At 37.9% G+C, this 16,100-nt stretch overlaps 1 protein-coding gene across 1 annotated transcript in view; it reads left to right on the forward strand.

Moving 5' to 3' along the window:
- Positions 1–2,337: 2,337 nt before the first annotated feature.
- LOC101848081 overlaps positions 2,338–16,100 on the forward strand; it is a gene marked incomplete in the record, with an annotated part of 43,238 nt that continues 29,475 nt past the window's right edge. Inside the window, 4 exon segments of the mRNA XM_035972759.1 lie at positions 2,338–2,398; positions 3,824–3,906; positions 6,533–6,777; positions 11,189–15,342. Of these exon segments, the coding sequence (XP_035828652.1) occupies positions 6,543–6,777; positions 11,189–15,342 (4,389 nt within the window).

The raw sequence follows: 16,100 nt of genomic DNA on the forward strand, positions 1-16,100 counted from the left end.
ACCATCCTGTTCAAATATTATGTCCACAACTCCTGTTACAACAGCTAAAATCTATTTGGCACCCATACTCTAAATAACGAGACCAAAGTATTTTAAGGCACCCCAGCGCGTACTCTCTTTCTTCACCAAACGCCCACAATTAATAGGCATACAGACTTCACCTCAAACTCAATCACACAGTTGCGGGCGGGCTACGCAAAACATTCACAGATGGATTATAATGTCCTACTGCACAACATCTTCTCCATTACCCCCTCCCCTTTCTTTCTTTATTTCTTACTTTCCCACTCTGTGTTAAATAATCTACTCCTTCCCCCATCAGCCCCATTCTCTTTTACGCCTTTCCTTTATTTATTATGCTCGCACTGTCGAAAGTAAAAACTTGTTCCCCAGTTTAATTTTAACATGTCATACTGTTAAAGAATTCGTGTACAATTTCTGGTCTTTTGTATGTATGGTATGTATGGTATAAGGTTTTACGGCGCTCGCAACTGCTAAGGTCATATGAGCGCGCCAAACACAAGTTGTTCACCTCTGCGCAAGTTCACTTCACGACTGGCTAACTAATTTACTTTAAAATGCTAAAAAGTTAAAATATTCAAATTTGGTGTAAATACATTTGTGATCTAAAGCAACTTTTAATCTGGTCTTTTAAGAAAAAACATGATGTAGATCTTACATTATCTGTTGAAAAAAGCCACAGGAAAATTTTAATGATTACAAACTCAAAGTAATTGTTATTTGTTCAAACGCTACTCCCTTGACAACACGACGCGTGATGAAGTTCCCCACTAATACTAATACAACCGATACAACCATGTCTTTGGCTTTGTGGAACTCGTTCTCTTGGATATACATAGTATAGCCTATGTTATAAAAGAGACACTATTAGCGAGATACGATACGTAGTCGTACACCTGAGCTGAGGTTCGCACACACAAATAAACTGACCGACAGAGGGACGAGTAGATCTAGATCTAGTTGTTCGGTTTAATTAAATCCACCTATTATCATCCTGAAGAGAATAACAATAACTTAATAACGGTATGCCTGTTACGTGAAAACGTGTTATCCTGTCTCCGCGATGGGCGTTTTTAAGTGGTTTACATACAACGAGAGCGATATTCGGCCTAGTGTGTCATGTGGCCACAGGGAGAAGCATGCTTGGCTAAGCGCCTATGCTACAGCAGAAGACACGACGAGAGGGCTGACTCGCTGTTGTAAACAAAGCGGTTCCCTTCACTGGTACAACGGTGGGCCAGTGTGTAGAGTAGGCTAGGTTATAGCAAACCCGACTGCTCAATGCTTTCTGAATTTTTAAAAATTCTTCTTTAAGCTCTTTTGATTTCTAGGAATAGACGCAGCGGGAGAAACATTTTCATTTCCCTGATCGCAAGAACTGCAAGTCAATCGAAGTTTGCGAAAACGAGCCGTTGACTTCAAACACTAAATCTAAACTAGATTCTAAAACAATTTATAAAGATTACCGAATTGCAAAACGCAATCTACGGCTTTTTAGTTTAGTTCCAGTTAATATGGGCTGTGCTAGATCTAGTTCCAGTTCAGTGAAAATAATCTCGACATTGAAACGTAGGCCTACATGAAGTTTTATTGATTTGATCTACACGAACACGCATACGGACACTGGCCAGGGAAATGAAATAAATTATTTATGTGCTTTGGCCTAAAAGCGTGTTCCGAAATATAATACGAGTATGACATCCTCCTCCTCTCCCCTAAAATGTGCGTAGCCCTTTGAATTCTCAACGTTCTTGATTCTGATGATCAGACTCTTTTGTCGGTGAACCATGAAAAACAGGAGGATATTGTAGCTTGTTGTATTGTGAAGGCAGTACAATAGGCTTACGCCGAACTATCGTTGTGAATAAGAGTAACACAGGCCAGGTTTATAACACGTACACATAGACGATGCAAAGAGGTACTTGGTCATAGTTAACTTGTGCTTCAATGCTGATAGGAACGTAAATTCAATCATAATGACAAAGGTAAAATTGAAACAGGTGACCTATAAAGCCTAAAGTACCCTTCCCCCTCTGCGGGTAAACGATCTATCAAGGTGAAATGTTCACCTAACCATGCCTGCTCGGTTAAGGATAAAAGTAACATGAATTTGCAGTGTGTAAGTTGAATTTGACCCGTTTCCATACTTGAAGAAAAGTTGAAGCAGTGTATAATGAAAACAATACTGCTTTTATTAGGTATAATAACTTTTAATAAGGATTTCAACTTGCACTGTCAGTAATAAGTAATAACCACCGTGACCTAATTCTCATAACAATGTCATGTGACCCTACACGTGGCCTAGACTGAGGAGAATTACCCACATTGCAACACGACAATGATGCATATTTTTGCCCAAAATGGCGGAACCGTAGCTGTAAGTCGATCAATTTTTTTTTCAACCTTGCATCTGTGCACAGCAAGGATTTATGTATCTGTGACTCTCAGAAATTGTAGTAGTACCAGAAAGCTATCACCAGGCACGGCCATTTGACTGTGTGGTGGTTCTTGTGAAAAGTTATCGATCGTTATATGTGGGCTCTATATGAAGCACTTGCTATTGTATTAGAATGTGTGTTTATTGTCGACTTGGGACAGAGTCATAGAGACTAATCTCGTGACATGTATCTTTTCAACGTCTCAATTATTTAGGTAGTTGGGCCTACAGAAAATTTCTAGTGATAAAGAAAACCCTGCTCAGATGAATAGATCTAGAGATGTAATTGTTGTGATGCGTATGCAAATGCTCCTGTGCTATATAACGTGGGGTCTGGGCCATGTGTTCTTCTGTATTGTCATCACGTTAACGTAAGGTTGGTGCATTGGTGCTAAGTTATACTTTAGGCCATTTGAAAGTTCACATATTACGTTCCTAGTAGTATGAGAACAATTGGTTACTGTAGCTTTGACTTTGCATTGTTTGTTGTTAGATCTAGATCTAGTGGTTAATAATATGTTTCAGTTTCTTTGTTAGGTTAAATTATACTATTAGATTTAGTATAGATAGAGCAGTTCAAATTTGCTTGCAAGTCATACTATTAATTCTATATTCTAGATCTGTCTCTTCAGTGTGTACTGAATAGAGCCTAATTTTTGTTTGATTACCTGAAGTCACAATGAGGTAATTAGGCACGAGTGACTTAAAAACTTTTTAATAAAAGCTCTCATCATTGCTTGGTGACTGCATTGTTCCTTGAGAAATTCAGCAAATTTGAAAATGAATTTAAACTATTGAACTAAAAATCTAGTTCTAGATCTAATCTAGATTCTATACTAAAAGTGGTCTGAGTGTATATGGATCTTTTTTTGTGTTTACAGTAAATACATATTATATAAGGCAGAGGAAATGTAGACAAGAAAATATTATTGAAAGCAATGTTTATAAACAAGGAAGTGAAAGAAAAACTGAGAACAGGACTTCAAAGTTATGGCTGCCAGGAACAACAAGGGTGAAGATATAAATTGAGGTTTCTACAAGCATGTGTGCGAATGCCAAAGTGACAAAAGGACTCTATACTCTATTGACATTAATGCTTTTGAAATTATGAGTGGAAGTGGAACTGCTTTCATTTTGTTGCTCACTCTAAAGAAAGTTGAGCAAGTTTCATTAGTGGAAATTATTTTGTCTCTTAATATCTTGTGGGAATAAATGAACACAAGAGAATTGGATTTATTTTTAAGATGGAGCTTTTTAAAAACTTTTTTTGTTTAACTATTTTCTGGTAAAGGAGATTCGCTTGAAGCTAAAATGACCTTGACAATTGTTTGTTAATTTTGTTCTTTACCTTATTGTTTTGTTCAGAGTAAGATATCTCCTGCTACTCTCGAGTGTACATCAAGCATGTCATGGTGGTATACTTCATGAATTTGTGAAACAGCTGAAAGGTAAGTAAAGACAACATTCATAGTATGATATGGCAGTAGCTTAATGTTTTTTTAATGTACATGATGCAATTATATATATTCTATATTTTATTATGAGAATTATGTTTTAAACTTACTCTTTTATTTTGGACATATTAAGGGTTCATTAAATCTGTATCTGGATAAAGATGTTTTGTTGAGATACTTTCTCAGTTTTGTTCAGATTACATCATGACTGCAAGGTTGCACAGTACAGTGTGCTCTCAGAAAGGTGAAAAGTTATTGAAAATTGCTGTGGGGTTAATGTTTCAGGCAGCTCAAGGGTGTTTTATTTATTTTTTATTTTTGTGAGGAAGTCTTAAATGTGAGATAATGCCTTTTTGGGTATGTCTATTCCTGTACTGTAGGCCATATATAGATATTTATATTTTTCTAGTCTTTGGCTTCATGTTAGCTCTCCCAAAGTGTGAAACTTATAATTATGCTGCTATGCAGCTCTCCTGACAGTTCAGTAAGAATGGATCCCAGAGAGAGAGAGAGAGAGAGAGAGAGAGAGAGAGAGAGAGAATGAATTGTGCAGCTTTTTTGTACTTTGAAGGTGAACAGGGAATGGTGTCATTTTAAAGCTATTTTTTGCCCCAAATTTTCACTGAAAGAAAGAATGTGCAATTTGCGATCTATTTGAATTTGCAGGTTCGCTACCGCTATGGTAGGGGCCTACATTGATTTATTATCAACTCTGTCTTTATTCCCTGTCATTCTGTGAACTAATAGTCATCATAGTACTTAGTACTTAGCAAAACTGTTTGTAATTCTGGCAGTCTGTAAGTGTAAGCTGTCTTTCCTTGCTCTTCCTAAACTGGACATGAAGAGTTCAGAGTAATTTAGTGGAAAGCATTTTATATGTTGTCCATCTGTAATTATATCAAATGAAGGTTTTGAAAACATGAGGTGAGAGGGGTGTTTTTGAACAAATTGTGAATTTGACTTGTAAAAATGCAAGTAGGCTACCAGTTATTTTAAGAATGTGGAGATTTTGTACTTGACCTGGGGAAGGTTGAGTGTTTGTAATTCATTATCACAAAGGGACTTCAGTCTCCAGCTTGAGAAGATAGGTGAAGACATTTTCATTACTAAACTGAAAGTAAATGGGATTTGGAAGGGCTTGCAAAATCTGTTCTGTTCATTCAGTTAAAGCATTATCATTTTTTGTCTATGAATACATTATTTTTTCAAACCCATTTATGTCACTTTTTTGTTGTTGGTTGAAAGAGTTTTCCATCAAAGTCTTTTTTGATAAAATATTGTTATACCTTGGTGTTTAATTTGGAACTCGAAAAACTTTTTTTTTTTGGTGTAAATTTAAAAAAAATGGAAGCTTGTTTCAGTTTAATGATAATATCTCTTCATTGTCTATTAAAAAGGAAGTCACACTAACATTTTGATCTTGGAAAATTATGTTGTTTGATTTTTTTTTCAACTACCAGGAGCTCAAATGAAAGTTGATTTAATTTGTTGTCAGTAGATTTGGTCTTTGTATGAAATATATTTGTCTCGTCTCTGCCTTAAACTATGTATTTGTCTGTCTGTGCCTTACTTTATGTATTTGTCTGTCTGTGCCTTACACTATTATTTGTCTGTCTGTGCCTCACACTATTTGTCTGTCTGTGCCTTACACTGCATTTGTCTGTCTGCCTTACACTATCATGACTATGTATCTGTCTGTCTGTGCCTTACATTATATATTTAGTTTGTCTGTGCCTTACACTATGTATTTGTCTGTTAGTACCTTACACTATGTATTTGTCTGTCTGTGCCTTACACTATGTATTTGTCTGTGCCTTACACTATGTATTTGTCTGTGCCTTACACCATGTATTTGTCTGTGCCTTACACCATGCATTTGTCTGTCTGTACCTTACACTATGTATTTGTCTGTCTGTATCTTGCACTATGTATTTGTCTGTCTGTACCCTACATTATGTATTTGTCTGTCTGTGTCTTACACTATGTATTTGTCTGTCTGTACCTTACATTATGTATTTGTCTGTCTGTGCCTAACACTGCATAAGTGTCTTTTTATGTTGTTGGGGAGGCTTGGTTCTAGCATAGTGGGGCCGTATTCAATTGAAATCAACATTGAACAGGACGTCCAAAGAACCAATTAAGAAACATACCCCAGACTTATTGAAAATGTCCTGCAGGATACAAATGGTCAACTCTTAGAAAATGCACTTTAAATACCCACTGCGAGTTTATTTGGAAATTTTCAGTTTTATATTTATACATTCTTCAATGCTTGGTTGAATTTTTTTTAAACGGCAGAGTCTTGCATTTTACTCAAATTTGATTGAACATTTTTTAAATTAATCTACCTTGAACATGGAGCTGGTATTTTTCATCAGAACAAAAATATATCACCCCCCTCGGTTGAATTTTATATGTTCAAAATTTAGTTAAAATTGGTCAAGATGACTAAGTTATTGCCTTTTACACGTCATGTTCTCTTTTCTTTAGACACGCGGCATTGGAAGGGTGTGTTCTTTTAAAAAAAATTAAATTCTGCCCTGTTTTTTTGTGTTTTTTTTAAATTTCGAAAGATCACTTCTTTGATGTATCTTGAAAAAACAGGAATGTTTTTTTCCAGACAAAAGGGCATGATGGCTCGGACTAAGAAACAAACTTTAGAAAATGCATCAGAACGCAAGCGACAGATTCAAGAAGAAATCCTGAGGGAATCGTTAGCGTTAAAGAGGGATAACCCTAGTGGTGCTCAAGAAGTCTCCCTGCCTAAGGGAAACACTGTTGCTGTGTCCTCCTCCTCAGCAGCTGGCTGTGGCAAAAGTAAAACTTGTAGCAGCAAAGCTGCAGGAGGCTACAGTGTGAATGGAGGTCATTTGAAGTCACTGTTTGTTTGTGTCCACCATTGTAGTTGTGGGTCTGGATTTTGTGGTCTTTTCTTTTTCTTTCTTTTGTTGTTGTTGCTCCAGTGCAAGGGTCTGCTTGAGTTTAGTTTTAGTAGAGGTTTTTCAGCACTCGCAACTGCATAAGGTCATATGAGCGCGGTCTGCTTGAGAATTTGGAAACTAACCTTTGGGATGCTTGGGAGATATATCCATTTTTGATAATCCTTGAGCAAAAAGCTAATATACATCAATGACTTTAGAGTATTGTGACTGAGAGAAGACTTAAAAGTATTGTATTGTTATATTGATGGAAGTGCTGTTGTGCTCAACCTACTTCCTTAAAATTTGCTTCTTTATAGACACTTTAACTTTAGGAATGTTTGAAGGTTATATCTCTTTGCCTTAGAAAATAAAAATAATTTTTATGGCTTTTTTGTTGTTTTTTTGGGAGACTTTCAATCCTGAGAAAAAGGTTTTCATGGTGGGTTGAACTAAGGGAACTTAATATAGCTCTGTCACAAAGGCTTGCCTTATAATAGAATTGTCTCTAGTGAAGCAACACAGGAGAAAACACATTGGGTTTTTTTATTTCCTGCGAAATTGTTCAAGATGGCCACCCATTGTCGGGGAGAAATATATGCTTGTTTTAGATAGGTGAACATCTCTTGGACAGTGTCATTATGATATAGAAAAAATGCATTTTGGGGGGGGGGGGGAATGGAAAGTGGTTGTTTGTATAGGTAATTGTCTTGGACAGGGGGTCGTTAGAGCAGATAGACTGTAAAAACAGTTCAGTACTACAATTGTAGCTCTTTGAAGAAACTTGCAAGGAGACAACTTTATTTTTGTAAACTTTTCGGTAAATAGATTAAAGTTGAATCACCCATTTCTTTCCTGGCTTCCTTTCCATAACTAGTTTTTCTGGACAATAATCTCTTGTTATGGTTTGCTACTGTTTCATGACATTTACTTACCCCTCATTTTGGATATCATAATTGATAATTTTGATAAGCAAAAGTTTTCAAGAAACTGCAGTAAGGTTTTGATAGCATCTCCAATAATAATAATTTTTAATCATGTAGGCTAGTGATAATGCCTTTGAAAAGTTTGGGTTAAGTTTTTTTGTGACCATTGTGGTCCTTTGTCATGCTTGGCTTCAAGATTTGTGACAGCCTTAAAAAAATTGGACAGTGGATAAATAATACATTCTAGAATGCCCACTTCTTAATGATTGTACTGTATTATTGAAAACAAGATTTATATAGTTCTGTGTTTGAATTGAAGAGAGAATTCTAAAACTTTCAAGTCTTCTCTCGCTTTTATGTAATGATTTGAATTTTGGTTTGCACCATCGTAAAGCACTTCTACATTTGTAGACAGGCCATTGGGAGGCTGAGGGAACCAAAGAATGAATTTTTAAAAAGCAATGACTTGCCTTTTGCTAAACAATATTAAACTTACATTTGCTTTCAGTTGCTACCAGTATTTTAAATTTTGCTTTCTCTTGTAACATATTTTCCCTTTACACATGCTTTTACTTTGATTTTCAAAAAATTAGTTGCTGAAAGAATAATAGTCTCAGACTTGCACACAAAGGACATTTTTGGTTTGTAGTGATCACCAAAATTTATTTAAAAAGGGATACTACTTGGAATATTGAGAAGTGTCCAGTACTTGCTCTGTGTCAACATATCAGTTTGATACTGACCAAACAATGTGAAAATTTTATATAACACACACAACTAAAGTCTGCCCAAGCAGGACTGCCAGCAGGTTAAAAGCCAGACAAAAAACTTTACATTTTCTTTTTTGTCTTTTTGAATATTGTACACTTTTCTGGATGGTTGTTTATGTAGTCTCTGTCTCCCCCCCCCCTCCCCCTTCTCTCAATTATTTGGCTTTAACTATATCAAGTATTGGAAGAGAGGAAAAACTAACTGTAAAAGAAAAAGTAAAATAGCAAATTGCTGTTTATTCCTCTGTACGGGTTATTGTAGCTTTTACATAATGCTTATGGCTCTTGTATTTCAGCTGTTTGAGCTGTTTACTAACAGGGTGTTTGCTCTTTTGATACAACCGTCGTTATATAACTATCAGCTTCTTAAAATTCTGAAGCTCAGTCCATGAGGATGATGAGATCTGTGGTATTTTACTTTAGTGAAAGTGATTTTTGCTGTAGTTTTAGAAAAGTGAAATTCAAACGAGGAACCAGAAAGATGGGAATTGAATACAGTTAAGTTTGTTCTGGTCAGTGCTGCCGAATTATTTATGTAGTTCAGATGCCACATGTGTGAAAAAGTTCAATCAGGGTCATTCAGCAAAATTTGCATTGAATCTTAATGTGCTGTGAATTGTCACGGTTAGGGTATTAATGGATAAGAACTAAAAAAAAACCCCCCGCAAATCATCTCTAGTTAAAATACTTGTTTTGAGAGCACACTTTGCTAATAAAAGGTTTGTTTTGAAAATTTTCATTCCCAAGTTATTAAAGTAATATTTTTATTGAACTGTATCAAATTCTTGTGTTGTACTCTGTGTTCTTATGCACATAACATGTTTAGATTGATCTTGTGTTGTAATAGTTGAGGGGATGGATTGGTGACAGAAGCTTCGTAAAGAAAAAAATGTTTAAAGTAGTCATTCCTCTTGTCTTCTCTTTCTTTGTATATTCATTGTCTTGCACTTGCCTTTGTAGATTTTTAGAAAAACGAAGACAGAAAACATTGGTTTCTGGCTGAATATATTGAGTATATATTATTATAATGCAGACTTGAACGTAAGTTAAGGACCACCTTGACAGACCGTCCTGATTTTTTTAAATATCCGAAATAAAGACAGCAAGGAATGTTCCAAAACTTTTTGCTCTGAAGGTGTTAATGGGTAACCAATACGTACTGCAAAGCTTCCTAAAGGGGCAAAACCACCACTTGCAGCACATAAATCCTCGGGCAATTTTAGCCAAATTTGCTATTTTTTATCGATTTGTGTGCAACACCACGGACATTCCTCAGTTAAAATTTCTGGTGCATGTGATAAACAGACGTACGGTCTCGAACTGTGCATACTTTGGTGGCAGTTTGAGCTAAAATTCAGTTTCGCATCAACATGCCACCGAGACGAAAGCTGAGAAACTTTGATTGTGCTAGAGCTGTGGCATGGCTGCAGGATGGAGTTGGACCCCGAGAAGTTGCCAAAAGGCTTGCTGTGTCAGACTATGTTATTGTCCGCTTGAGGCAGCACCATCAAGCCACTCGATCAGTCCGAGAACGTACAGGTCGACCCAAGAAGACCATACAGAGTGTTTTCAAGTGGTCCTTAACTTATGTTGAAGTCTGTACATGCATTGTTTTGTCGCACTGACAGATATAACATAAGACTTAGTGTATTTCGTGACATTCTCCTAGGAGGCTGAATTTTTCTTAAAATAATTACTCTTAATTTTGTTTGGAATGTAAGTTTTATTCCCGAAAACATTTTTCAGAAGTATATATTATTTTTCAATGTTTTCTTAGTTTCATTCCATTGCATAAACTAATAGGATAAATAAAATTCCTGTTAGGTTTTTTTCATTTAAATTCATTCAGATCATACATACTTAGTATTGTGGTTGCAGCTCACAATCGAAGATGCTGTATATATCGTCGCCCCTTGTGATAAGATTGATTAACTCCAGTGAATAAATTCTATGCCAGGAGAAGGAAAAGACTGGTTTCGTTTCATTTCACTGCAACCTAGCTGCTGGCAGGTGGTTTAGTTTTATTTCTAACTTTTTCGGTGCGTTCAGACCCATGACATATGACAGAGCATATGTACGACACCATAGTAAAATCAGGTGTTTATCAAAATATCGTAATCACAGAAATCTGCATTTTATGCCTGTTGGGCAATATTTGTAGATAAAAAAATTTTCTGCACATCTCAGTGTGGATTTAACTGAAAAACGTTGATCACAGACACAAAAAAATGTAAATTTGCAGTTGCCTAGGACACTGAGGCTTTGAGGTCACCAAGCTTTGGCGACCATTTTCTCACTCATTTTCCATCTGGCACCAGGCAACCCCTCAACTCCTTCAATCTCAAATATCATTGCTTATATTCAAGACAGAAGGGAATTTTCTTATCCAAAGCTAGAAAAGGAACAAGCTTACGATAGCTCAATATGCCCCAAATTGACGGGCGCCTAATTCCACTGTGTCATCACACAAATGAAATGTTTGATTTGCCATCAAGGACAATGTCTTTCGTTATTGGGCAGGTTAATTTTCTAATTATTTCCATTGAAAGATCATCGAAGTAAGTTATTTTTTAATTATGCCCTTTTCTTTGATTTGATTTCCCTCAAAAGATTGCAAATATTGATAATTAATACACCATACTGTTGTGTTTTTTTTTGTCAGATTCATCATCGTACAAATATGGTGTGAGACGAGATCACCACCGCTACATTTCATCCCAAGTTACTTTGAGCAGCATGTCTGCTCTTGCCCGTACTTCTAGAGCTCAGTCTGTTGAACTACCAAAAGCTGTCATCTGCATTCCAGACATTTGCAAAAGTCCCCCCAAAAACATGGATGAAGACGCGTCATCCAGGAACTCTCGAGAGTCGACTCCTAAAAGGTATGGAGGTGCCTCCTTTGTGGCAGGAGATGGCAAAGACATAAGGGGGTCTGGCAAGTCTGGCCAGGACTCTTCTTCAAGGAGTAAACATTACTCCAATAAAAATATCTTTGAGCAGGTTCAGACTGAGATGAGCTCCAAGCTAAAGGAGTCTTGCCAGAAGCAAAGTGATCATCTGAGGTCAGCAGTCAATGTATCCCTGAATGCTCTCAAAGCAGCATCAGAGCAAGGGAGGCCAGATAAAGTGAAGAAAAGTCGCCCTGCTACGGTTTCAAATTCTCCAGACACATTGGACAATTCTAAATGTAAACGCCCAAGCCCCAAGTCCACCCCTGTTGGTCGTAGGTCTCCTCGCCAGCACTCGCCCGGCTCAAGAAAGGACCAACAAGCTAGTCCAGGTAGTAAGCTTCACAAGGATATGGCGGCCGATGCTGTTTCTGAGGAGCGGCCAAAGGTAAACATTTTCACGGACAATATTGGAGTGGACTTAGGGAAAAGGATTCGTTCTCCTAGAAGGATGAGTGAAGACATGATTGCTTTGCCAATTTTTTCTGCAAGGAGATGGAGTAATTTGCCGAAAGATAACAACAGTGTTGTGCCAGCCGGAAAAAATGACAGCTCTGGTGATGGGCATGACAGTTACTTAAAACCGGTTGTCAGTGATAGCTGCTTTAAGTCTCCATCTGCAAGCCCTTCCTCAAGTCGTCGATCTAGTTCATCTACTTCACCACATAAAACTCTTTCACCCACTGCAGGCTCTTCAGGTTCTGACGGAGCTGTGGTAAGTTCTGTGAACTTGAGGCCTCCTCAGGGAAATCAAGGTGCTTCTCAGCCGTCTCAGAAAAAGGGAAACGGTGAAGAGGATAAAGTAGCAGAGAAAAAATCAAAAAGTTACCCGCTGAGGAAATCAAAGCTTGGGGGTGTCAGTCAAGAGATTGAACCATCAGAAGAAGGGATGGTATCTTTGCCATCTTCAATGCAGAAATCCAACTGTATAGCAGAAAAAACTGTGGAATGTGCTTCTGACTCGGAAAGAACTAGTGTCCAGGTCAAAGGCAGCCAGTCCAAGGGTGAAAAAGCAAAGCCCCACAAAAAGAGTAAGCATAAATCCGAAAAGCATGCAGAAATGGAGGAGGTTATGTCCTCTATATGTAAAGAAATAATTAAGGAAGTAGTTATCAGCAAGCCTGACAGTGATAATGAAATAGAAAAAATGGTTAAGACTGAACCAGCAGATATGGAGCGGAATGACAGTTCAGGGGAAATTGTGATAGTGCTGCCAGTTTGCTCCCGAGAAATAAATTCTGGCTCTCTTGCTTTGGCCAAAGAAAGTTTATCAAATGTTGCAAAAGTTTCCCAAGATCATATGTCCAGTGCAGAACCCCTCCCATCAGAAGGGAAGGCCAATGAGAATCTGACGGCTGCATCTGCTGAAGAAAAGCCGTCATCCCTCCTCTGTGCGATGTTGGTAGGAGGTACAGAGGTAGCACACACATACACGCAAGAGAGGGAAAAGTATAAACCCCATATTCCTGACGTTTCGGACTCTGAAGGGAATTCCAGTAAAGGTGAGAGAGATGAAATTGAAGAAGTGCCTGTATCTTCAGGAGCAACTACAGCTATAGAAACTCCGGCAGACTGTGTGAATATAAAAAGAGAATGTGATGACAACCAACCGGGCTGTTCTACTTCTTCTGTGTCTTTCCAACAAAGTGTGTTGAATGAAGAACATTCAGATTGTACAGCACCCTTTCTTGACATTAAAAAAGATGTGAAAAAAGAGTCTACTAATAATGTGTCAGGAATTGTGAAAGGAGAAAATGGGAGTGGAAGACTTAAGTCATTAGGTAAACGGTTTTTGAATCGCCAAAAGAACTTGAAGATAGATTTTTCCTCAAAGCTAGGAGAATTAAATGAATCTGTTTTGCAGTTAATTGATATAGACACTGAGGAAGAATTTGTGCATAACAAGTGGGAAGTGAAAGCTTCTAGTGATGCCAACGAGGATACCTCTGCTGCAGAAGCCACAAAGCTGTATGGACTTATACAGAATTTGGTTACTAAACTAAAAGACAGTGCCTTTCCTTGCAACATTCCTATTGACTCGGACGCCATTGACAAACTTGTCGAGTCATGCCCTAAGAATGCTTTAAGTGCAGTTGTGAAATTTGATGAAAATTCAAGGCAGGATAAACTGCAAAAACGGCTGGAAGAAGAAGCAGTCAAGTTGAAGTCTGTCTGTTCAGGTAAAAAGAACATGGAAATGGATGTAGAAGATGGACTCAATGATAGTAAGCAGGAAGCACCGGTTGCTGTAGACAAAAATGTTTTGAATGACAGGACAGGTTGTGAGGTATCTGGTCATACTGATTTTGGTGCCTCTCAGTCTTCTAGCACACGGAACGTCTTCTGTGGAGATAAGTCTTTCAGTGGCGACAGTGAGGGACTAAGAAAGGACAAAAACTGTGCAATGGCTGCATCTTCCTCCAGCCTGGATGGCAGCTTGTGTGAGCTGGACCTTGATGCCATCACATCGGCCGCCACTAGTGTCATCTGTGCTTCAGACACTGGTGGCTGTGGTGAAGCAAGTAGGGCTTCTTCTGACATCGATTGCAGTGAACTATCAAACTTGGGAGTTAAGGTCCCCATTAATGATATGCAAACTTCTAGTCTGTCAGGGTTAAGTCAAGACAGTGTTCTCAGAAAATCAAAAACTTGTGATGAGTTTTCAGGGGGTGGTTTGAGACATCATGCTGCTCTCAGGAGGGTCAACAGTAGTCCCCAGATGAATTCTCGGCTTGCAGCAGCAGCTGTTTCGGCTGCTTTGTCAATGCCGAACTTGAACAACAGCCCTGTCAAATCGAAGCTTGGCAGCAAAATTCCCATTCCAGGGGCTAGTCATGTGTCACGATCTTCGAAGAGAACATGGCGTACCCCAAGAGTTATCAAGGATCCCACCCCCTTGTCTGTGCTTTCAGATCTCGAAGCTACTTCTGATTCTAGAAATATTTTTGTGTGTCAAAACCTTCAAAAGTATCTCAATACTCCATCCCATAGAATGATAGTACCTCTCGTGAGGAAAGAAGAAATGGAAATACTTGATGCAAAAGCTAAAGAAGAAGAGGAAAGGTTAGAAAGGGAAATGGCAGAAAGTTTGGAAAAAGGAAAGCAAGACAAGGATGAAGAAGCAAGGAAAATGGAAGAAGAAATAAATGCAGATTATTCAAAGTTTGAGCCTGATTTTGATGAAGTGGATGGAATGTTGTTTATGTCCTTTTCTAGTGAAGTTGAATTGGAGGCTCATGTGCGTGTAGAAAGAGCTTTGGACTGGGACAAAAATGACACTATGCTGAGGATTTCACGAGCAAAGGCTTTTGAGGAAGCTAAGCTTCAGAACCAGGACATGCAAGGTGTCAAATTGAAACATCTAAGAGGACAGCACATGCGTTGGAAAAAGTACAGACGTTTATACAGCTGCGAGGTGAAGAATCTGCTTGATGCTAAAGAAAGGGGTGTCCCTTGTAAGCCAATCCAGCATTCAAGGAAGACATCTGACATCACTAAAATTAAAGGCTGGAAGAAGAAACAGACTAGTGACATTTCACATTTTGATAGCAAAGAAAACTTTATAGACCTTCTCACTGACTACCCACAAGAGGAAGCAGACCAAAGCTTAAGTACTTCCTTTGAGAATGATTATGGGTACCCATATTACACTTCTGAAGGACAGATGGACGAGGACCTGCAGTTTCTAGGGGAGACTACGGCAGAGGGGGATGGAACGAATGACATCAGTCCATACATGAGGCGTTGCAAGAACTTTAGTCACCAGAAGGCACACAAGCAACTCTTCAGAGAGCTCAACATGGACTGGGAAGACAGAATGATTCACCGTAAGCTGGGAGGATGGTCGCTCAAGGGCAACAGACCCAAGGTAAATTTGTGTGGGTCCCCCCCCTGTGGTTTTCATGTTTTTGTTATCATAATAACCAAAGGATTTAGATGTATTTATTGTATGAGCTCTTTTCTGTTTAAAAAAGAAAGAAATGACAGTTTTACGTTTCATTTTTGCCACAACTTTAAAAAATGTGTTTTTGATCATTTATGTAAAATCTGAACAAGTGAAGCCAATTTCATATTTTTCCAAATAATGTGAAAATCTCAAAATCATTCTAACATGTATATTGTTTTCGAGCAAGAACAGTGAAATCCACTATGACCAAGTTTTGGGATACATAAAAGGTAATTGCAGAAAAGCGTTGTCATGTTTAATCAAGGTCCTAAAAATTTTGATTAGATCAGCAGTTTGTCCTTAAAGTTTGCCCGTTTAGTCAGTAAATTTGTAACAGTTACCCAGAACGAGTTTGAATATATATAAGAGTTCCACAAGTACAAATAAATACATCAAAAGTGAAAAGTCTTAGCAAATAAATCTTTTCTAGTATTTTTAAAGTATGTTTACGAGAATGTGGATCAAAGATCATAAACGACTTACTAGCTTACCTGAAATGGCGTCAGTGCTGAGTTTTTCTGTATATTGTATATGAAAGTGTACTGTGTCCAGATGTTCTTTTGTAATTGCCTGATAGTTCACACTAACGCACATCTGTGCACCTGCATTTTGATATTGATTTTCCTCACATTGTCTCTGTGTGTGAAGCGTTATTTCTGCCCAGCACTGTTAAATTGTAG

Source organism: Aplysia californica, unplaced genomic scaffold (assembly GCF_000002075.1).
Source record: "Aplysia californica isolate F4 #8 unplaced genomic scaffold, AplCal3.0 scaffold00831, whole genome shotgun sequence".
Taxonomy (NCBI): domain Eukaryota; kingdom Metazoa; phylum Mollusca; class Gastropoda; order Aplysiida; family Aplysiidae; genus Aplysia; species Aplysia californica.